This window comes from Trachinotus anak, unplaced genomic scaffold, assembly GCF_046630095.1.
Source record: "Trachinotus anak isolate AG129_WGS33_773 ecotype Australia unplaced genomic scaffold, CSIRO_AGI_Tana_v1 ptg000008l, whole genome shotgun sequence".
NCBI lineage: Eukaryota > Metazoa > Chordata > Actinopteri > Carangiformes > Carangidae > Trachinotus > Trachinotus anak.
The window spans coordinates 24,408,706-24,432,127 of NW_027273859.1; the positions used below are offsets into that span (position 1 = coordinate 24,408,706).

The 23,422-nt window shown below is 39.6% G+C and overlaps 2 protein-coding genes across 2 annotated transcripts in view; both read right to left on the reverse strand.

Moving 5' to 3' along the window:
• Positions 1 to 1,048: 1,048 nt before the first annotated feature.
• On the reverse strand, positions 1,049 to 13,101 carry lrrc74b (leucine rich repeat containing 74B). Its single transcript, XM_071483697.1, has 10 exons — positions 12,497 to 13,101; positions 11,654 to 11,846; positions 10,903 to 11,045; positions 8,583 to 8,715; positions 6,762 to 6,968; positions 4,705 to 4,814; positions 3,383 to 3,498; positions 3,019 to 3,097; positions 1,706 to 1,801; positions 1,049 to 1,593 (listed from the first exon to the last, which is right to left on the reverse strand). Exons 1-10 carry the CDS (start codon positions 12,683 to 12,685, stop codon positions 1,477 to 1,479), a joined length of 1,383 nt encoding a protein of 460 aa, XP_071339798.1. The 5' UTR covers positions 12,686 to 13,101; the 3' UTR covers positions 1,049 to 1,476.
• Positions 13,102 to 13,218: 117 nt separating this feature from the next.
• Positions 13,219 to 23,422, reverse strand: part of nos1 (nitric oxide synthase 1 (neuronal)) — a 45,278-nt gene continuing 35,074 nt past the window's right edge. The window contains exons 23-29 of the mRNA XM_071483698.1: positions 22,124 to 22,334; positions 21,056 to 21,143; positions 20,116 to 20,237; positions 19,690 to 19,838; positions 19,022 to 19,216; positions 17,859 to 17,977; positions 13,219 to 16,197 (exon numbers count right to left, since the gene is read on the reverse strand). Of these exons, the coding sequence (XP_071339799.1) occupies positions 16,182 to 16,197; positions 17,859 to 17,977; positions 19,022 to 19,216; positions 19,690 to 19,838; positions 20,116 to 20,237; positions 21,056 to 21,143; positions 22,124 to 22,334 (900 nt within the window). The 3' untranslated portion in view covers positions 13,219 to 16,181. The remainder of the gene's footprint in view (positions 16,198 to 17,858; positions 17,978 to 19,021; positions 19,217 to 19,689; positions 19,839 to 20,115; positions 20,238 to 21,055; positions 21,144 to 22,123; positions 22,335 to 23,422) is intronic.

Below are 23,422 nucleotides of genomic sequence, written 5' to 3' on the forward strand. Positions count from 1 at the left end.
CGTGAATGAGTGACGCAGTACGCAGTGATCAATACGCACAATCGATCAGGCCTGATTAGTTGATCGTGTTTTTCCCATGGTTTTCCCAACTTTTCCATGACAATGAGAAATTTAGAACAATTAGGTGCTGAAATGCATATTGAGATCATTTGCTAATAAAACCGTCAATGTCGTGACTGTTTACATTTGATGTATAAAGTACTGTTTCTTTAGGCTAATGCTATTATATTTTATTTTATTTTATTTTATTTTATAGCTACATATTGTACATATTCTATACAGAACTCAAGGTTTTGGATGTCTGTGGATGTTTTTATGAAGAAGACAGACTATTTAAAAATCCATTACACAGCTAAAATATCTTTAGTCAACATTTTACTAGAAGTTTGGTCATTTATGTATAAATACAAATGTATATTATGTAGTACATAATCAGAAGTAGAACTCATTGTAAGGAATGTACAGGGGCCATCGCGGTAACGACCCATTTCAGATACTAAAACTAAACTAAATTACTACATTTATGAATTGAAATATCGTAATATTTAATGTAATATGTAAAAAATAGTTGTGCAGCTGGTCTAGTTACTTCACCTTTATTTGTTTGTTTGTTTGTGTTTGTAATGAAAAATCTTGAACTCTTTCTCTACAAAGGAATTACAACTCCAGCCATCCTTCGAGTCATGGAGTTACACTTAAGCAAAGTACTTAAGTAATTCAACATTGTATATAAAAACAGCATTAAACACACTTGTTGAGCTACTTTCCATCCCTGCATTTAATGAGTGATATTACCAGATATTTTTGATGGTTTTATAAATAATATGAAATAAAATGACCGGGTTGGGGATCATATTTGGGTGTGTGTGGGAGGGACACATTTCCAAATGACTGCTTACTGTATCGGACACTATTTGAGTTGTCCTGCCGCAGTAAACAGGTCTCTTATCTAATAGTGGGCCCGTTCTTTCAAAGCTGGTTTCTCTATTAGACTAGTCATGCAGTACTTAAATCCTTTTTGTGCAACCCACTTTCAGTTCTTTTCATACACAATGCGGTGCTCTCTGATCCTCTCCATCATTCTACCCACTTACATTATATAACATCAAATCAGATCATACCTAAAAAGAATCAAACTCAATACCTGTATTGTATGCCCATGTTTAATGACTTGAACAACACTATATTGCTAGCGGCACACAAGCTGTTAATGTACCGTTTCTTTTAGAAAACAAACAAACTACTTTAGTAATATCTTTATTTTCATTTGACATTGAACAAGTTTTATGTAAGATCGATTTATTCAGAAGGTATAGCTCTCATGGACCTTTTTAAAGAAATGACAGCTTTTTAAAAATGACATCCTTGCAGGAATCCATCCTTTGGTTCATCTGTTGATGGAAAAGTCCACAGGGCTTTGACAAGACTTCTTCCATCTTTTCTGGCATAAAAGTACAGCAATTACAGTAACACTTTTCAAGCCTTTGCTTTTCTGAATGTGCCAGTTCTGCCCCCATGATTTATTGTAAGCGCGGGGAATATTTCTTTCACTCTTGTGTACAAGTCTTCAAAATCCTGGTTCACTGGGATGCCCTAGAAGGAGTGATACACAGAGAAGCAAGTGAATACGTTTTTCTCGTGCAAAAGGGAAAAGATTTGCTAAATTCTTACAGAGGTGAAATGTGAAGAGATTTGTGCGACTTACAGCAAAGTCTAAAGCTTCCATGGCTGAATCTGGGTTTTCCTGTATAGACTTGAGGATGCCATAGCAGCCAGCATTCAGGATGGGGTTCCTACCCATCTGGCCAAAGATAAACATTACAAATGTTGGAATATGGCAGTAATACCACAGTAGAGAAAGAGGATCTTCTCTGTGGTTTCAGTTGTGTAAGTGATAAAATATATTATTAAGGCTACTATGGGTTTTAAAGATAGATCCTCTTTCCCCGCGCCATTTCAAAATAAAGGAACAGTTCAACAATTTCACTTTCTAGTGCAGAGTTAGATGAGAGATCATACACCCTGACCTCTCTGTGCAATAACTATGGAGCTAGAGCCAGGAGTTTATTTGCTTAACTTAGCTTAGCATAAAGCATGGAAACAAATCTATTTCTGTCCAGTGGTAACAAAATCCACCACAAAGCCCCTTTAAAGCTCCCAAATTAGTGTTATATCAAATTTATTGTGAAAATAACAATTTTCCTTTTGCACTGCGTTGTGTGCAGGGCTAACAGTTATTTCTTGGCATTTGCCAGAGCCAAGAAATACATTGGGATATAATGTCCTATGATTGTATTCTTACACTTCAGTTTTTGTACTGATTAAACAATTGCAAGTAGGTGGATTGTGTATTAGATTCGAACAAGGACTTCAGTCTTTATGCTAAGCTAAGCTAACTGTCTGCTTGCAGTAGCTCCATATTTATTGGACAGACATGGGAGAGAGTGGTATCATTCTCCTCTTCAGCAAATTTTTCCTAAAATGTAGAACTATTTTTTGATTCCAAGGCTACTTTTGGCCCATCAACACATCAGTGTAATTTATCGTGTATTGTCCACATAAAATAAACTTAAACAATTGTTGTTAGAAGACTATATGCAGAAGAAAAGAACAGCTGTAGTAATTATATGCCATTAATGCAGATACAGTTCACACTGTCTTTGAACCTTGAAACTTTTAACTAGCTGATCACATTTTCACATCTTGAACTGCTCAGATTAGCCTGCTCAGAGTAGAGAGGTTAGAGAGAGAGGTTTTGGACTTGCATATGCAATCAAACACCCAAACTCCATTTTCAACACAGGTGAGCACACAAAATCAATATCAAATGTTCAGGCTGTAGCTTAATTTTGTGTCTTCTCCATAACTTTTTTTTTTCAATCAGTTGAGATGAGCCTTTGAGATGCTTGGGTGTTGATCTTAAAGCAAGTTACAATGATCCATTTATTTATCCCATTTTATCCACTGATGCCCCCCTTTGCTTTTGAAGCTAGAACCAATCTATTTTCAACAGCTTACATTCAGGGATTTGATTGTCTTGTTTACTCTGAGGCCCACTGTGAGGCGGATGGCTCCTTCAGGGGGTATTCGGTTGTTACTGTGGCAAGAAACAAATGCAGAAAACAAAAAAATGTGTGTTGGACTGTCAGGGAAGCAATCATAAAGTGTTATTTTTTTAAATGGCATTATTCATCCATGGAGCACAAATGTCTGGAAATTTGTGAGGCGAGCTTTATTTTGCTTGAGAAGATAAACGGGATGCCATTTGCTTTCATTTATGAGAATATAATTATCTAAAGCGAAGTTGCAGCCCCTGCAACTTTTAACTCAGTTAGTGTAAGCTAATCTGATTATCAGATACCAAGATAACAAAGGCTCATACCTCACATTCAGCTCCTCCAAAACGCTGTTCTCTTTCAGAGCCTGTCCTAAAGCAATGGCTCCGTCTTTACCAAAGCCATTAAATGACAGGTCCACTGTTCGGAGGGAAATGTTTCCCTGAAAAACAGAAAAGAATATCTGTTTGGTAAAGGGAGACTAAGAGAAAAATGGTTTGCCATTTCAAATGCAATAAAAAGTTGCAACTTCTTCCCTAACGAGATCAACTGAAGACCAAAGACACACCTTAATGTAAAGTGAGAGTGCAGCATAATGAGGTGCTCAGGACATGAATCACTCAAACCTGTCAGTGCAGCCTAGATATCAGGCTCCTCTTGACCATCTTGGTTACAAAGATATGGAAAGAAAAAAAGAAGGCAGCTACACCTTCCTGCCTTTCCTGCTGTGAGAAGCTTGATGGATACAAGACCAGGGGGCTGTTTCACAAAGTAGGGTTAGCAGGTTAACCAGGTTATATCATCCTCTTTGAGCAACTATCAAGCTGCATCACTGGATCTTATCATTATACTTCATATACAAGTTCTGTTTATACTTTCAAAACAGCATCACCAGAATACATCATGATGTTGACACTTTCACTAATCCTGCTAAGGAAAGTCTCCATAATTGATCTGTAATTCATTGCCAATTCACTTTTCAATACCTTATGTTATGTAGACTATGTGGCCAGAGGTGTTGAACACAGCTGTCCACCTGTCCAGCTACTTTTATGTACTTTTGTCTGGAGCTGTTTTTCATGACTCCATGGGCCCTTAGTTCCAATCAAGGAAATCTTAAAACTGCACCATGCATTTTAGACAATGGTTCCAACTTTATGGCAGTTGTTTGGGGAAGTTTCTTTCCTGTTTCACTATGACGATGCCCCTGTGCATCGTCATGTTGGCAAAAAACAAGGTCCATAAAAGAAATGGTTTCCTGAGTGTGGAGGGACTTGTGGAGCCATGGCTCTACCCAGCACCTTTGGGATGAACTGGAACACTGACTGCAAGCCAGGCCTTATCGTCCAACATCGCTGTTGGACCCCAGTGATGCCATTGTGGCCAAATAGGCCAAACGAGATGTTTAACGATCATGAATGGGTTTAATGTTTGCGTGTACAAAAAAATTCAGTTTTAAAAATTCTCTGTGTTTTCATTTGACATGAGCAGTGTGTTTTGCACTTTCTGCTGAATACTTAATACTGAAGAGCTAAATAACAAAAGGTATTCTAGTCTGATCCTGCACAATATTAGGTAGATTTTTTTTTGTCTTGCATGAGTTCAAAAAGTAATATAGTGTTCAAACACTGATTTCTAGGTGTATTACCCCAAGGCCATTGGCTAACATCACAGCTCCTCTCCCTCGAATGCCGTTCCAGGCCAGACTTAGTGATTTCAACCCAGTGTTCTCTGACAGAGAGTCTCCAAGGATTTGCCCTTAGGAGTGGGAAAAAAACATAAGAAAATTTATTGGCAATGTGCCAAAAATAAAAGCTTTAAATTTAAAAGGTTTTTATCATTGAATTTTGAAAAGACCAAGAATATCTGACTCACCCAAAATGGCAAATGTGTAAACCATTGCTATATTCACTGTTAATCATTGTCATTTTGTATGAGGCTGGTGCACAAATTTTTAGATTCTTTTGTGGTAAGAAAACATAATCAGAAGTGCTTTTTAAAATCAGTCACACAAATACCCACTTCTGTGCTCTTTAGGTGCCATTTATCATATCTGCAGTGAGATGGTGTGATTGTGTGTTTGAAGGCATTAAAGCACTAGTAAGTGAGGATCATAGAGGCAGAGATCCCACCATCATCATCTCACCCACTTTATCACAGGGATAAGACAGTGCACAGCACTCAGTGGTTCATAATCATAGAAAAAGACGCTCTTACTGCGCTTGGCTGAAAAAGCAATAACACCATAGCACGAATGTCAGGGTGTTTGAGTGGTATACTTTCTCTCAGGGACCTACTATATGGAAGAGTGCTCTCAAAACGCATGAGGATGTCCTTTGATATTTCAGCAGGGGAGAAAACAGAATTGAATATGTGGGGATGAATCATAGCCGCAATGACACACAGTGCTGTCCCCTTTCCTACAGATTTATTTTCAATTACCTCCATCAGATGCTCAGTGCATCCTGGTCTGCCATTCTTCCACAAGGTGCCTGTCAGAAAGCTCATCCGCATGATAATTGAAAGAGGTTTTAATGAAGGCGAAATGTTCTTGACCTTTGAATACCACAGCCTGCTGCTGCCTGCTGTCCTGCAACTGCTTAGAGATAAGGCTACATCATTACAGCAAACACTTACACTGCTTTTATGAGAATGGATTTCCAAAAAAAAAAAAAAAATCCTATAATAGTCGATACCAGTAATTGCATATAGTCACAATGTTAAATGAATCTGCACTCTTCACAGTTATTGGTCAGTTTAAAGGGATTTACTCTATATGCAACTTTTGTTTAATAAGGCAGAAAATCAGGACTTTGCATTCACCTGTGCAGCTGCTTTCGACAACTACTTGTGGTTTTAATATTGTCATGTGTGTTCAAAACAACAAATAATTAATATATAATATAAAGGTTCTGCTAAGCTGAAATGTTCTATTTTTTGTCTTTAGTAGATGTCAAATTATGTCCATGTGAAACAAATATTTGAAAATAATTGCATAATTCTGATATCAAAATGATATGGAAATTACTTTATCCACAGTATAACTTATACTATATGGCCAAAGGTATGTGAATTCTTTATAAATGTAGGCTTATCTATCTTTTGTTCTGGTGCTGTTTTCTGGTGCTTGTTTTCAGCTGTAGGTTCTTTAAGGGAATGTAACAGAAATCTTAATGCTGCCCCTGACCTCCAACACCTTTGCAGCAATGCAGCTGGGCCTTAATAATCATCATCATCAGTACTGGATCTCACTAAGCAAAAACCCTGCAACCAGGTTCCAAAATCCAGTGGGGGAAGGCCTGAAACCAGAGGTGTGGAGGTTCTTTACAGCAGCATCGTAGCTGTTTATATAGGCGAGTACAGTTGTACAGGTGTTGTTTTTTTTCTTTTTTGGCCCAAATTAAAGTGAGGTGCAACAACAATAACAAAAAAAGCTGTCTGAGAGAGACAAAACTCATTGACACCTCATTACTCACACGACTTTTAATGTCATTTGCTATTATTGATGCCAAATGTAATTTCTGGGTTCTGAAGTTACCTGGTGCTGCTAATTTCAAAATATGTGAAAATATACATCTACAGTGTAAATCTTTAATATCAACCCCATAAAAATGGGAGCCATGGGCACTGTTTCATTCTTTGAAAGGTTACAGCCTCACAGAATATTTGAGACCTTTTACTGTGTATAACTAATTGCTGTGCTACCTGCACACTCTCCCAGAGCGTTGTGGCTGATGTCGAGGTGCTGCAGCTTGGTGTTGGTGACGAGAGCTGGGCCCAGGTGTTCAGCAGACCGGTCTGTGAAATGGTTCCCTGACAGTTTCAGGCTCATCAGGGTGTTGTTCTCCTTAAGCATACCAGCTATGGCTCTGGCCCCATAATCCCCAAGATTGTTGTCGGATAGGTCCACTTCTGGGATTTGCACACAAATACACAGGTCAAAGGTCATGTATGGTGGAAAGAGGCTGGTTAAAAAACGCACAGTGTGTGTCAGGAAAAGCTAAGGTGTTATTCCACTATCTCAATCTAATGTAAATCATATGTAGAAAAACATGCGCTGATAGTCTGACAACTACTGAAGAGACTGTTTTAGAAACATCCAAAATTACTCCCATCCCTTTCTTCAATTTAAAGTTCAGGCTTATCAAAAGGCCCTGGATATTGTTAGACATATTTCTTGCTCATCACTTCCTCTTTGAGGAAATGCCCTCAGGGAAGAAATATAGAAAACTTCATTTTGAATCTAGAGCAGCTCAAAAGATGTTTTACTCTTTAATGGCAAACCTTTGGAATTTAAAGGTCACACCTGCCATTTTTAGCTTCGCTGATAGCATGGTTCTTTAGCAATGTCAGTCTGTCAGTTGGTCCACCACTTTGGTCCAGACTGAAATAACTCAACAGCTACTGCATGGATCACCATGAAGTTTCGTACAGACATGAATCTTACCGACTTTGGTGGACCCATGACCTTTTCATCTAATGCCACCAGCAGGTTGATATTTTTGGCTTTTACTGAAATACTTTGATAACTGCATTGTTGCCAAATGACTAATCCTAATCCCAGAGTTCTCCTGTAGCACCACCAGGTGGTCAACATTTGCGGTTGTGAGTGAAATGTTTCTATTAGACCAATGGTTTCCAACCCTTTCCAACTCATGGCCCACTTCGAAATCTCAAAAATGTCTGCAGCCCAGATCTGATCCCATAACAATATGGATTCCAAATAATATGTTTTTAGAGCACTTTTTATTTTAATGACAACAATTGAACATTCAGGATTAAACTGAAAGCAGGGGAAACTCAATTTTTCTTATTTGTTTGACGGGGAGAGAACAATTAAAGAAAAGATCATTTTGTTTTAAAAAATGTAAAAACATTATTTATGTTTATAATTTTTTAAAAATAATATCTTGACCAAAATTGTACTGTTTTAAAAATTACATCAACCAACTTGCAATACCTTTGTGGCCCACAGAACCACTGTTATCCTATTAGATAGACTGCCATAAAATCTTGTACAGACATTCATGCCTGAATGACTTTTTTTCTAACTCCCATACTGTTTTTTCATCTCAAACCTTTCAGCGTTTTCATTTGTTTTGTAATTGTTCATCCGAAATCAAATATAAATTGAATATAAATCAGTGTTGGCTAATGTCTGTCGCAGCATTAGCAAAATACAGCCTACACTGGCAACTAATTTGTTATACTGGATATTCATAAAATTGGATTACCCCTGAAAGTTGAATGGTGGTGCATGACAATGGATGTGAAAAATAATGTCAGCCCAAAGAGCCTGTATGACTCACAGGAGTGATTCTCCATAGATCCCCCATAGGTTCCTGAACTGCACATATGACTGACATTTAAAAAATATTAAACAGGGACCCCAGATGTTAAATTGTGTGCTGTGACATATAATTGAGGTGAGAGTGGCTCATGAGTGGGAGTGTAGGTGACACTTTTGCAAGAGAAAGGTGAGAGTCAGGGAAAGGGAAGAGAAAATGTGTGCACGCCTGAAACCACCTGTAATGTAACAATTTTCCTTTAACATCTTAGCTATAGCAGCTCCGCCCATTCCTTCCATCCAATTATCTCGCAGGTTCAGCCTCAGTATTGAAGTGTTGGTTACCAGGGGAACCGCCAGTGCTTTGGTGCCCTGCAAACACACAACCAAGCCTTTACCTCAAAGTGAAATTCTTGTGTTTGTTCGCTGCAGCATGTTTTCTTATCTGTATTCCAGTTAAAGGGGTAGATGTACTGATGCAGGTGGGCAGAGAGAAAGACAGGGAGAGAGGAATATTAAACCTGCGTGAGACAAATGAAGCAGAAGGGGAGCGGTGTGGAGGTGTGGGTCAAAAATGAAGCTCGCAGAACATGAAAATTATAGTTTCCAGCACAGCTAATGAGAAAGTTGAGTGTGTGAAGCCTTATGCTAACTTGATCTTTAAAAAAGAAGAGCAGACACAACCCCACCAGAGGATGATGTGTTTAAATGCATGTAGAGTATCTGTCTGTATGATTTGACAAGCCCATCAGTCTGCAGAACATTGAATAAATAACCTTTTGCAGCTGCACTCAGTTGCTTTACTTCTCCTCACTATGATTGACAGATGAAGATTTATTTAAAATCCAATTTAATCTGCCTGAATAATGTTAGCTGAAACCTTGCTTGCTAAGGAATGGATTTACTTTTACACCTTTAATTTAAAATGTTACGGACCAGTGAAAGTCTGTAAAAATGTCAAACTGTGTTGCTAAGAGCTCCAGGCTCTTCTGTCAGTCAGAGATGTACAACTGCAGAGCAGTTACATTGATTAACTGTTAAAAATGTGTCTAATTGTTATAGATTTATGAGCTAAAATACGGTTATACAAGTTTCAGGTTAAAAAATTGGTCAAATATAGATTTTCCTAGAGTATATAACATTACATTACTTATGTCACATGGTTTTGGTTTGGTTGGTTTTGGTCTAAACCTGCCCAGAGCATCCTTGATTATGTCTTTGTCGATATGTACGTATCTGTGTACAGCAATCAGCCACAGCCGGTAGCTGGTTTTAATGTTGTGGCTGATATATATACATATACATACTGCATAAGTGTAGCCCATTGCATAGATCTTACCAGTACACAGTCAACCTCTTTAAAGTGAGTGGTGGTTGCATGTACTGATTTCTACTCCGAGAGAGCTCATTATGCAGATTGGAGTTTACATCTGGGGAAACGTTCTTGCTTTTACTCCTAAATGAAAGCAAATCCTTGATTTATTGTTTAGTCCGGTTGAGCATCAGATAAAATGTCAATATAGTGTCTACATGTCTTAATTCTCATATATTATATATCATATATCTTAATCTATCTATCTATCTATCTATCTATCTATATATATATATATATATATATATATATATATATATATATATATATATATATATATATATATATATATATATATATATATATATGATATTATCTGTTTCCTTGGAAAAGGACTGAAAACTCCTTGAAGCTCAAATTTATTGCACTTAACACAGACTTTCTCATGATCAGTGCAGTCCCCTGGAGGAGAATGTGACTTTGAATTAATGAGTCACTCACTGAACAAAGGTCTGGGCTGGTCTGAAATAGCGTTAGAGTCTAATCTTATTGAACATGTCTAGCGTTTGCTCAGACTCACATGGACCTTTTAATCGCATGTGGTATTTGAGCACATCTCCACATGGAGGTTCAAACATCTGTGGCTCTTATACAAGAAGGCAGGTTCAGTTTGAGCACATTACCCTCAGGTGAAACTGATCTGATGAGGGAAACAGCTGAAGGAAAAGGAAAATGCTCTCTTACATGCTATGAAGCTGAGACAAATGGACAGTCCAAAGGCAATGTATGAAAATTATTTGGCTTGGGGGGGGGGGCTTATATTTCATTTTTAATGAAGCATCCACAGTGTCATTAATATTTCTTGGTGCCCCCTCCCTTGAGAACTTGAACACCCTCTTCCACATACTTTTAACTTGTAAGATCTGATTATTTTAGCCAGTTGGGGGCAGCAGAAACAAACTGTAAACAAAGCATTAATCTGTCATCAGGTTTTAACTTGGCTGGAGCAACACCATCATTCGTTTGAAGTCATACTGCTTCTCCGTTAGCTCTTTGTCAAAGACTTCTGTCACTTCAGCTTCTCAATGAACCAGTTTTCCTCTAAATACACAGATGTGACTGTCACTGAATGAACAACTCCCTGCTGTCCCGACAAAAACAAAACAAAAAAACTAAACCCTGCCCAAATTCTACTTCTCTTCCCTTCTGATAATTTTCATACAGTCCCTAACTTATGATGAACCTACCTGAGGCCCGAGCCCATAATGCACCATGGACAGCTCGCTTTCTTTCATGTGCCGCAGGAAGGACGAGGCAGGTACCACCTGTAACATTTCACACGCCTCCATGTAGCATGTCTGCCCCGTCGGGTCATATGCCTCCTCCGTACCTGCAACATAAACAAAGACACTTGCTCTACTGAGTCATTCGCCATCACTACCGTTTTGAAAAAAAGGAGAGATGTGGCAGTTTCCCCCGGAGGAGGACCCTTTTGAGTGTGATATTGAAAACTCCCTCGTGGCTGACTTCGCCCTGTTATGGGGAGCTCATTCAGACCAGATGGTTTTCACTTCTGGTGAAAAGGAAGCCTGACACAAGCACTGAGATGAAATCATTAAGATGCAGAACAGGGCTCCGCATGTGTGGGCGGGCGTGTGGAGGAGTTTCTGTTTTGTTTTGTTTTTTTTTTTTGTTGTTTTTTTTTTCTTTTTGTGAAATCATTTAGTGATTGAGGAGATGGAAAGGCAGCAGGGAAAAGATTAACAGATGGGGTGACAGGGAACACTTCGCCTTATCAATGCATGTTCTGATCACGATCAAATTAAAACTCGTTATCAAAATACTTTGTGAACCTTGTATAAAATATCATGTTAGATTATTAAATTATTAAACCTATTTTTTTTTAAGAGGGAACATCACACCCTTTATCACAAATTCTAATAACGTTCCCATCCAATTTATCTCCCATTTTCGACCTAAAATCAACTTTCTTTATACCTTGGAGCTCCAAATCTGTGTCGTAGTCCTCTACAGAGATCACACTCTCTTCTCCTCCCAGCTCCTCCTGTTCATTCTCCTCCTCCTCCTCCTCCTCCTCCTCTTTCTCTTCACCCTCTCTTTCACCTCTGTCTAGCACATTCCCATCAGAGCTTGAGCGCTGGTCCTTTGGCCCACGCACGTCGACCTCTGTCTGTGGATGGAGAATGAGAAAGTAAGACATCGTGACTCGTCAATGCTGGCTGCTTTTGGCAGCCTGAGTGAGAAGCTTTGAAGGATGCGCTCGATCTGCCAGGAGAAAGGAGAATAAAAGCTGATACCTACACTTTGGACAACATGAGTCCATCAGTGTGGATCAACCATTTCAGCTTGTCTCTTTCAAGCTTGTATTCTCCTGTCTTGTCCTTCTAGCCTTTGTAATGACCCCACCCCACCTCCCTTTAACCTCCTGAACCAGAAGCTGTTGTATCTGTCACTCACTCCTGTTATTTGTGGTCTAAAGGCATATTTACCACATGTCTCAGTCAGCCATGTCATATATTGTTCAGGACTTTGTAGGCTACTCAGAAACACCATTATTTGGCATGTGAGTAACATTGCACACATGAAAACAGACTTTCTGGGTGAGAAGGGAAATAACAGTTCTTTAGCCTGCATTTTTGAACCTGTATTTGCTGAGTGTATACCCTGAGACATACCTAGAGATGGTGTTGAGGTTAAGACTCTCAGGATCCATAAAAATTTGCTTCTGAAAAGCTCTGCATGGCTTCACCTGCCTACCTGGTTGCTCACACTTCCCTTGCTCAAGAGTTTGCAGACTTGGCTGGATGGTCAGCCTCCTACCTCCCCCAGGTGCAGCTTCTCACTTTCTGTGTCTGCGTCATCGTCTTCCAGCACAGACGGCAGCAGCGTCTCCTTGGCCAACTTCTTCCCATGAACCATGACTTTAACGCAGAGTAATTCTGATATTAATACTGAGGAGGATATTTTGCTGCCTTTTTTTTTTTTTTTTTTTTTTTTTTTTGCATACATCACTTTCTAATTTTGCCTTCTTTTTGTTGTTGGTTTGTTTGGTTTTAATCCAACCTGCTGGTAAAATATCTGTGCTGTTGGGTGAAATCACTGCACTGCATTTGACCAGCAGCTAGTGCAGTATGTGTTCATGCAACCTATCTTGCTCAGTAGGAGGGTCAGACTCTTTGGGCTGATTAGAAAGGCCACTGCCTGACCACCTGACAGCCAGTTACCAATCAGAGCCCTTGTGTAAAGTTTGCACGGCTTGTTTTGTTGACAGGTCGCCATGGCACTGAGAAGCATCTCAGCACCCTGAGTGTCGACTCTGAGCCATGGCGACCGGCACTTACAAAGACAGGAAGGGGAGGGGGAAGCATCTGGCTTATTGGCTGCAACTCTGTTTTTCAGCACAAAAGCACTTTCATCAAGATCTAAATCTGACCTTCGAACTAAAATGCTTTGACCTTAAACAAGTCCCGCTGCAGGAATAAACCTTTCCAATCCGAATTACTTCCTATATAAACAAGAAAAAAACAAACCAAACAACTGTGTTGACATATTCTGTAAATGTTTCTCTTTATTTGTAAGTAAATGCAAAGTCCTCGCAGTTGATGCATTAAAATGGAATATCCTCGATCAAATACACAACAAAGGTCATTATAGCAGAGGCTGATTGGATCAGAGTTGTTCATAGCAGCAGCAATATGCAAACACAGAAAAAAGAAACCCCCTCAAGAACGTTTTGAAGCATCCAAAGCCCTGTGAGAAGGGCCGGACCTCACGATACAGTCTCACTGACTGACACAGTGCTGGTAAATAGACAGAGCTTTTTTTTTTTTTTTTTTAAATATGAACAGGAGACAGAAGATCACCATGCATTTATTTAATGCTGCTGTTTTATCTCCATACCTAAAGGATATGAGAGACACCATATAGAATAGGCCTTTTTTTTTTTGTTATTTTTCAATCAAGCAGAATCATAGTGCTCATTTACATAATCAAAATACATTCTTAGAAAAGATCAAAGTGGTACTCTTTATATTTTATACTTTGTCTTTGAATATATATATATATAGAAGCTATATATAGAAGCTATATCTCGTATCAATAGTTTTCCTGTTGCACAGTTTACATCACAGACAATTTCTTGACAGCTCTCATTCCAGTTAAATGAAATCTGTTTGAACAAATTATACAGACATTCATCCGGAATGAGCAACAGCGGGGACAGTGGGACTCGCCCAGTTTCTCCCGGCAGTAAAAACAGTTGACTCAGAAAAGGAAAAAAACGAAAGACACAACCGAAAAACAAAAACAAACATATTCTCAGCAGTTGTTTGGGATGTCACATTGAAACCCGTTAATCATGCTGACAGCTATCGTTAATTTGCTTCAAAGACAAAGAAAAGGGAACGAATGAGACTCAAGAAGCTGACAAGAAAAGCCACAGGTTACTGCAGAGAGGGTGATCAATAAACAATGCAGCCCCTGCACAAATATACTGAAATTACAACCCTGACTCATTGGAAAGCAGCAAATGACCACAGCGGCAGTGCCATCGCCTCTCGTGACCGGAGGAAAAAACTTCTCTGGAACTTATTACAACAGGACTGAACTGCTGAGATCAAAACTCAAAAGCCATGTGGGCAGCTTCCCACTGAGCAGTTCGACAAGGTAGCAGACAACAAGCAGAAACACACACCTGAGCACATGCACGGTTACACCCACTCGTACAGAGATGCACGCACTTATGACACACACACACACACACACACACACACACATATATGCATGCTGATGCTACTGAGCAGGTGTCAGGTCACAGTGAAAGAGTGGCATGTGAGCTGCAGGGTTGCAAAATAAATAAATAAATAAATAAAAATAAACATGCAGAGAGGCAGAAGAGAGAGCAGCTGTGGCGTATGTGGGCAGGCAGAGAGTTAATGTAAGGCCAGAGGCAGAGGAGCTGTGATGCTGACACATGCAAATTTTGAAAGGGAAGATCATTTGCTATTTTGCTGAGAGCAAGGTGAGCCGATCAATACCAATATAGTGTTTGTATGGTAAATATGAGCCAGTTAGCTTAGCTTAGCATGAGAACTGACACAGCTAGCTCATTCCAAAAGTTTCCTACCAGCAAATCTAAAGCTCATTAATTCATTCATTACATTTTGTTTGTTTAATTGGAGGAGACACGTAGCCTGTCCAGGACTGTTAAACCACAATGTGTTGTTTTTGCACTTTGGTTTTTGTACAACATCAACAAACAAGATATAAGGTGTTAATGTTATTGGCCTGTAACACAACATAACATCAATTCATCTGGACAAAATGTGAAAGAGTTGCCGTCGTGATAACTCCCCAGAGATGTGAAATTCTGACTCTTGGTATTTTAAAAGCTGTGTAATGTGTTGATGTTTTAGAAACCTTCGGATTCACAGATTAATTCCTCTAACTTGAATCCCTGGATTGTATTTCATGTCTCACCGGTACCTGAAACAACACACCCCACCAACGCAACCCTGTACCTTCATATTTACTGTGCAGACGATGAGAGTGGCTTCGACAGTCTCATCTAACTCTCAGCAAGAAAGAGGAAAAGCATAAATGTGAACATGATATATTAAATAATCATCTATAATTCAATAAAACCCTAAGAGGTCTGATGAAGTTTGTATTTCCTACAAACTGGAGTTCATGTAAACGTGCAGTGACACAAGTTCACATTTCGTCTTTAGTGTCTGCCCTCCAATTCCAATGACGCTGCTGTGGATGGGCAAGTACCAGCTGGGACACATGAGATTATGATGTTGTGAGAGAATGGACAGGCCAATAAGAGGAGAGCTGGCACAGAGGCTAATGCATTTTGATGGATTGCCATTGAAGAGCTAGATAATGTGTTTGTTGAGGCTGTGATAGAATCGCTGTTTTCATAATTCAGGATGACCTGTCAATACGACAATCCATCTTCATGCCTGTACATCTTTCACGTTTCTAACTTTGTCTGAAACTACCTTTATTGAAAAAAAGAAAGAACAACAGCCCAACAGCCCAAATACATTTGATCAGCCCTGATTCTTTCCTGAAATCAGAAATATCTGTTTGATATCAACGCCGCACATTTCTTTGCAAATATAAAACCTCAGTAAAAGCCTTTTTAGTTTAACAATAACACAGAGTATATTATATTTGTTGAGTATATTCTTGTTTTGGTCATGCATTCACAATGAGGCAGGTCATTACACTAGGTGCACACATTATGAATCAAAATGATCAATTTATCATTTTTGGAAGTATCATCAACAAGCAAAACAGATTCTCAGAGAACAGAACATTTCCAACTTGCTACAGACAAAACTGCAGAGCCCAACAGAAACATTGAAGTGGTATAAAAAGAAAAAAAAAGAAAGAAACCCATTTTTTTTTACAGTACAAAAATTGGCACAGTATTCTTTAACCGGCGTTGCTGTGTCCTCCAGACTGGTTGTTGTCGGAAAGCCCCCGATTCATAGATCTACGAGCAGAAAACCCTGAGAAAGACAAGACAGAAGGAGAGACAGAAAGACAGACACACAGACAGAGAGCAACAGAAACATAGAAATAGAGATGTTACAGTCATTACTCATCCAGCAGGCAGGGGCTTTGATGGCCAAATGTGAAATTCAAGTGACAATCCACACAGGAACCATCGTCTGTGATGCATTATGTTGGTACTTAATGAGCCATAGTGGCTATGTAGGGCCCTTGTTTTGCTCTCATGGCAAGAGTATATGAAGTGTTTAATCTTGAATATGCACAAATAACGACGGAAACAAAAACAGAAATGGAACAGAGCCACTCGCTCTCACTCTAATCCTGTTAGTTTAAAGGCCCTTCTCCACAGGGTTTCTATGGTTACTCACTCTGTTTTCATCTGAAACTGAGGGTGATAACACGCCCGCATCACCAACAACTACAGGTTGCAGATTGGAGTTATAGAGATTGTCTTATACAAATTCTCCCTGAGATAAAGCTAATCTCGCTGGTCGAGATAAATCTCAATGGGCTGTGTCAAAACACTTTTTTTTTCCTGAAACGTGAGCTAACCAGCTGGATCTCTGATCTGAAAAGATGAATAAATAAAAAAAAAAAAAAACACATCATAGACTCCCACACAGTTCAGCAGTGCTGCAGACAAGACAATTGAATCCTGGTTTTATGCATTGTGTGTGGACACTAGACATTAACAATGACCCAGTGAAGGAAAGAGGGCAAATGACGCATGAATGAAGACAGGACTGAAAGAATTTAAGGTTTTATGTGTGATCATTAAAAAATGAAAATATGAGTCATGGGTCAGAGTCAGCAGGTTATGTAAATGACTAATGGAAAATTAGCAAAAGGCTAATGAAGCTACTTGGCAAGTGGGAACTAGCCAGGTTACTGTTTGAATAGATGTTATTTACAACTGAATCTCAAAGGCCATAAAAGCATTGGACCAAAAGTTGGACTGTTTCCTCACAATGTTTCCTCTAGACTGGTAAGTAAACAGCTGTTAGTGCTAATGTTGGCTGTATAGCAATAGCAAAACTTACTTGCAGCTTGCAAAACATTAAATAACGTGCCAATCTTTATGCTCTGATTTTGCAACCTTCCTAAAATTTCTCCAAAATAAAAGACTGGGGAAAAAAAATGAATGACTTGGTTGGATGTAACAATAAAGTGAAAACATAGTTGGCCCCTAAGCTACAGGTTTGAGATCCTTGTTCTAGGTTAACTATCCAACTTTATTACTCTGTTTGACAAGCAGTCAGTCTGTCCATTGATATCCATGGCCCCTGGGTGATGAATTGTAATGATCCTTCAACACCAGGGGACTATAAAATTTATTGTGGTGGTTTGTCTGGCACAAAAGCCAAAGTGTTAACCCTACTGCTGCCCTGAGATGTCTCAATCTAATATTGCCATGGAACTTCCTTTAGCTTTAGGATTAACCTTTACTGACCATAAGGCTTTTCCTCTTGTACAGACATTTCAAAAGTTCACAAGAACTGCTGTTACTTTGGTCCAACCCACACGTTTTCAAGCTTTTTTCCTTCAAGTACAGGCCTACTTTGGAAAGAGGATTTTGTTTTGTGCCATTAGAAAAAACTTTCAAGAAGTAGCCCGCCCATGAAGAAAACACTAGACATTAAAGAGACAAATCACTTACTCATCTGAGTCCTTTTTGCTCTCCTCAATGTAGGCAATGGACTCTGAACGAAGCCGGTTGGTGACCTCATAGGTGCGCAGGGTGACACCAAAGATGTCCTCGTGGTAGCGATTCTCATCCTGGCAACAGTAAAATGGAGAAGGTAGACAGGGGGAGAGAGAGACGGGGAGAGATGTGAGATGGATATTGCTTTAGATAGTGTTTAACTAAATGAAAAGAAAGAAAGAAAAATTAGGAGCAGCCTTGTTAGGTATGGCCTTTTCCTGAAGGAGAAAAAATAAATAAAAATAAAGCACTTGATGGTTTCAGATTTTTTTTTAGTAGCAGAGGTTATATTAGAGAGAACTTAGACATGTTTGAGCCATAAATTATTATTCACCCTGTGTACAGGTTATCCTCCTCTGTGTAGTCTTAAAGATCAGGGCTACAGCAGGAGTAACAACAATGTGGAGGGATGCAGATTTTTATTTAATGTAAACACTGCACCGGGTAACACAGGTGAGCCGTCTTCTCTGTTTGTTTGTTGTTGAATGTATGATATACAGTATTACAGTAGTATTTCTTTTAATTTTATGCATGTTCTATTTTCTTCTTCATGCAACCTTGCACTAGAAGGGTGAGATTTTTCTTTTTATATTCCTACCTTAAACAGTTTTCAATGGACAAATGTGTCTCCAGATGCCTGCAGTCATTGCATTTTACACATTCACTGAACAGTACTGAATAACATTCCCTCTTTTGTAAACTGGCACACAGGTGTGTTAATAGTGGGCTTGATGACGTGTGACGCTATATTTAGCATTTTTACCCTTGAATTCACAAATGAAAATAAGTCAGTGGGCGATGTTTTTTAATCTCTGTTTTTTCAGGAGATACTGACTCAACAAGCCTTCTGTCTTTCTGCTGCTCCATGTTTCAGTTACGTATATTCAGGTGAAGAAGCTGTGTAGTAGTGCTTTGACTATTCAGCTGCGATTGACCGAATTGCTCATTGGCACCTCTGCAATGCTGGAGATCACCTTTCATTCACTATTCTCACAGCTTTACAGGATTTAAACTAGTGGCCCTCTCTTTCGTGACACTACCATCTCTCCACGCTGTTTGGTGGAGTTTAATGGTGAACATCACGGTGATGATATTGCACCGCTTCCTCTCTCTTTTACCCGAAGCTTGCTGATGAAGAAGCCAGCATCCTCCAGGCTCATGCTGCCCTGCTGCTTGATGATTTGCTGGACAGTCTTCAGAACGTCTCCAGCCATTGTAACATCTCCACACACGTAGATGTGTCCTCCCTCCACCTTCAGGCACTGGTACACCATCTCTGACAGCTGCTCGCGCAGTACATCCTGTACATATTTCTGATGGAGATGCAGAGGAGGAATGATGAGTGTGCATTAAGAAGTCATGTGAGAAAAGAAACAATGTGACAAAGAATCAGTCAAGTGCAAATGCATTCTGAAAGACTGTTCTGCCCTGAATTACACAGTATGGAAAATTATACTCTGTATATCCCGTTCTATTACTGAACCTCACTGCTAACAGGAACATAGCCAACCGTGAATCATTCAGACCAGCAAAAGAAGCAGAGACATGAAGGTTGGAGGACTTCAAAAACCCAAATGATAAACATTTTACCTGCAGAACTGCATTTTAAAGTCGCAAAGTGGAAACAAATGATGTGAATTGGATTGAGAGTACTCCAGAACCAATAACCACAGCTGTTTTTATTCAGCCCCTTTTCTCCTCTTTTCATTTCAAACCCACACAGTGGTCAGAAGAGAGTTGTGATAAGCTGATTCATCCACACTTGTGGACACCTAAGTGCTCGTACCTTTGGTTTGCCGGGTTCTCTGGAATAGGCTGTGTAGAGCTCCTTGAACACTTCTTTGTTCTTGGCCTGGATGGTCTCCTCCTTGTAGATGTGGTCCATCTCAGACTGCCGACAACCAAACACCAGGATCATGGGGCACGATTTAATCCCTTAAAGGTGACAGGCAGAATTACTGTGTTGTTCTGAATGGGAATGGAGAAACGATAGTCTGCTCTTTTGTGTATTATCTAAATCCGACAGAGATTTAATCTAATTCTGTTTTATTACTCTGAGATGCATAAGGCAGCATTTTAATTAGGAGACTAAATGAATGAGCTTGTCCTGGATATTCACCTAACCAGCCATCAAACTGAAGATCCTGCCTCGGTTCATGTGCAGCAGTGAAAATCCACTGCAAGCCTCTCTATAAGGTAGAAATAAACCAACCTTTGTGTTCAAGGTCATATAGTCTCTGTTGCCAGAAGCTTCTGAACGGGGCGATACCTGTTCCTGGACCCACCAGGATACAAGGTGCGTGGTTGTCTTTGGGAAGTTGAAATGATGGTGCACTAAAATGAAGACAATAGAAATAATAGGCAAAGAACTTGGCAAAACTCAATCAATCAATTAATAAAGTAAAAATATCCTAAAGCTTGCAATATTCACTTAAAGTATTAGTTTTACATTTTGCGAAACATGCTTATTCGCATTCTTCCAAAGTCTTAGATCAGAAAAGTGATTTACTGGGTTAATCACTCCTCGGGCAAGATACTGAACCCCAAACTGCTTCCAATGTATCACTAATGTGTGACTGTGTGTGTGTGTGTGTGTGTGTGTGTGTGATAGAAAAAAAACTGTATGATTGTGAGTGAATGAGTGAATATGACTTGATTGGTGGATATTACTAGAAAAGCGCTATGTAAGTGCATTTCAATGACGACTTTCAAACCTGTGTGCTTGATATGAATCAACCATTAGCAGTCGCTTAGCTTAGCAAAAAGACTGGGAGCATGGACAAACAGCTAACCTTACTCTGTCTAAAGAAAACAAAACACTCCATAGCTCATTAATTGGCATGTAACTCCTTAATAAAGTGTACAGTGTCTTAATTAGTGAGCTTAGGAGGTGCTGGTTGGCAAATTTTTGTTTCCCCTGGACAGAGCCAGGCTAGCTCTTTCCCCGTTTCCAGTCTTTATGCTAAGCTAAGTTAGCTACCAGTGATAGCTTCATACTTAGCAGAAATTGGCCTCCATCTTTTCAGCTAACTCTCAGCAGGAAAGCAAAGTAGCTTATTTCCCAAAATGTCAAACTTTTCCTTTAACATGCCGCAGTACTGATGCAACATACATTCTACACAATTCGTGGAAAAAAACATTGTGATATTTACCTGCGGACAAAACACGGCACCATCTCCCCCTTCTCTATCCTGTTGAGCCACGATGAACACACTCCGTGGTGGATAGGTCCCGCTCCATCTGAAAGAGATGATTACTCAACAAACACTTCACCTTTTTCTCTCCCCTCTGCCTCCCACTCTCTTTAAGTGCACAAACTGACAGAGGAAGTGTGTGTGTGTCTCTAACATGTTTTCCAAGGCTCGGGCCATTTCTCTCTCTCTCTATCTCTCTAAAGGGAAATCACAGTAATTCAGTCTATACAATCATAGTAGCATGTTTGTACAAATACGCATTACAAGCCAGAGAAAATAATAGTGAGCAGCATCTGGTCACACCTGGTGGCTGAGATAATGGATGCTAATTGCATTGCAAGGTGAGATATAAGAGCCTTGTAATATACAATGCACTGAGATTAATAACAAAATTGAGACTGAAGTAGATAATGGAGTTTATATACTGTCATACAGACTGGTACACCTGCACTGTTTTCTCTCATTTTATGTTTGTGTCCATATCTCTAAATAGAATCTGTTTAGCGAGACTGAATCTTCCTGAGGTGTTTCTAAATCTACGCTCCTTGTAATTACAGTCGTGGTCCAGCCGCCCTATACAGCAGACTGGCTTTCAAAGATAACTTCCAATCAATTCTCTTTGAGCCATCGCAGGGTTTTCAGAGAGGCTGAGTCATTTGACTTTTCAAGTCTTTGCAGCAACCTTGAGACAGCTGCAGCACAGTGCCTTTGATCCATGACATAAACTCAACAAAAGCAAAGTATATAAATACAGGATACTTTTTTTGAGTTTTAACTTACTGATAAATACTGTTTAATAGAAGCCGCAGGGTGTGAGTGAGTTTCAGTTTCACTGAAATGTCAAGAACATGGCCGTATGAAATGTCGGAGATAAAGAGACCAATTTCAGACCCTCAAAATCCAAATGGAAGCGTTAAAGTTGACCACAACACCTGCAGCTACACCTACACAGCCTTGATGTCCTCAGAGAGATGTTCATATCTAAAGCTCAGCTCAGGTAAAGATCAAGTAGTAGTGGGTCCTTACCTCTGGCACGGTAAGAGACCACAGCCACGGTGAGGTGGATCTCTCCTGGGTGCAGCTCTGGAGAGGAGCTGATGGAGTAGTAGCGAGGCTGCAGGAGGGGCAGCTGGGTGAGCAGCAGAGTGGAGGGCATCTGGACGGAGGGGAACTCCTCCAGCACCTCCACCAGTGTTGAATTGTTGTACCACTTCCACTCTTCATACTCCTGCAAGCCCTGGAGCATTGAACAGAAAGTGAAGGAAAAGTAGAAGCGGATATGTGTTAGATTTCATTTCTGTCTTGGTAAGTTGTTGAATTTTTGTTATCCTAATTAAGAAACCAAAGGAAGCGCTATAACAACAGGAAAAAAAAAAGAGGATAGTTTCCTCTTTTAGATCTGTAAACATTTCTGACTGGAGAGCAGGAGGCAGCCACAAGCAGAGCCATTCACCATCCACTGTCCAACTGTTTTGGTGTGTCATCAGTGACATTTGGATGGGATGAATTTAGAGACCCGCCACCAGGCAAAATAAACTTTGAGTTTTGCTTTGTTCTCAAGTTGCTAATGAGGGACACAGCGCCTGTTATAAGGCCTGGTGTCGTCTCCATACTGAGCCTGAAGCACCGTCTGACGAACCTTACAATCAGAGGAATCTTAACAGCAGAAGCACTTTTCAACCTTGATAAACAGATGGGGTGCTTAGACTCGTCAGAAACTCATATAATTAGCTAGTTTGAGATATTGTTAATAAAACAGTAATATCATTTTTGTTTAATCGATTCCATTTTTGAAAACAGAACACAGCAATAAAACACACATGACAGCTCGGCTGTTCTCTAATGCTTATTATGAGAATCTGCGGACATAAAAAGAGGATTAGAAAAGTCCTGAAATGAGCGTGAGATTTAGCACGCGCAAAAATAAAACTGATCTGCAGCGCTGATTCTACTGTACTGTCTCTTTTTCTGAAGTCAGAAGCTATTCCATCTTTTCCTCTTGCTTTGGTGACAATGATTCGATGTATGAGCATATGAGTCACTGCTTGGCCTCAGCCAGCCTTTTCCACACATTGACAAAAATGGAGAGTGAATTGTGGGAGGCACTGCAAGGGGGAATGGCTCTGGGTTAGAACGATCAACGGCTTTAATTTGGCGCCAGCTCACTCCTACTGTATGTATTTCCATCGGTGCAAAGTGCATCAAATCGGCTTTCAGAAACAGAAAACTATCTCCCATATTTTGATAGCAAACATGATGAATGTGTTGGTTACTGTTGAGCCTTAAACACATGGTGACTTTTTTTTTTATAGAACTTTGCTTTTT

What these genes read in the sequence shown, in the direction of transcription:
- lrrc74b (XM_071483697.1), bottom strand. Translation starts at nt 12,685, where the DNA reads ATGTATGCAAAAAAAAAAAAAAAAAAAAAAAAAAAAGGCAGCAAAATA. An exon ending in CGCTCTGGGAGAGTGTGCAG is followed by an intron (nt 4,815 to 6,761) that starts GTAGCACAGCAA and finishes CCCACTCCTAAG; the next exon opens with GGCAAATCCTTGGAGACTCT. An exon ending in TTGGAGGAGCTGAATGTGAG is followed by an intron (nt 3,098 to 3,382) that starts GTATGAGCCTTT and finishes TTCTTGCCACAG; the next exon opens with TAACAACCGAATACCCCCTG.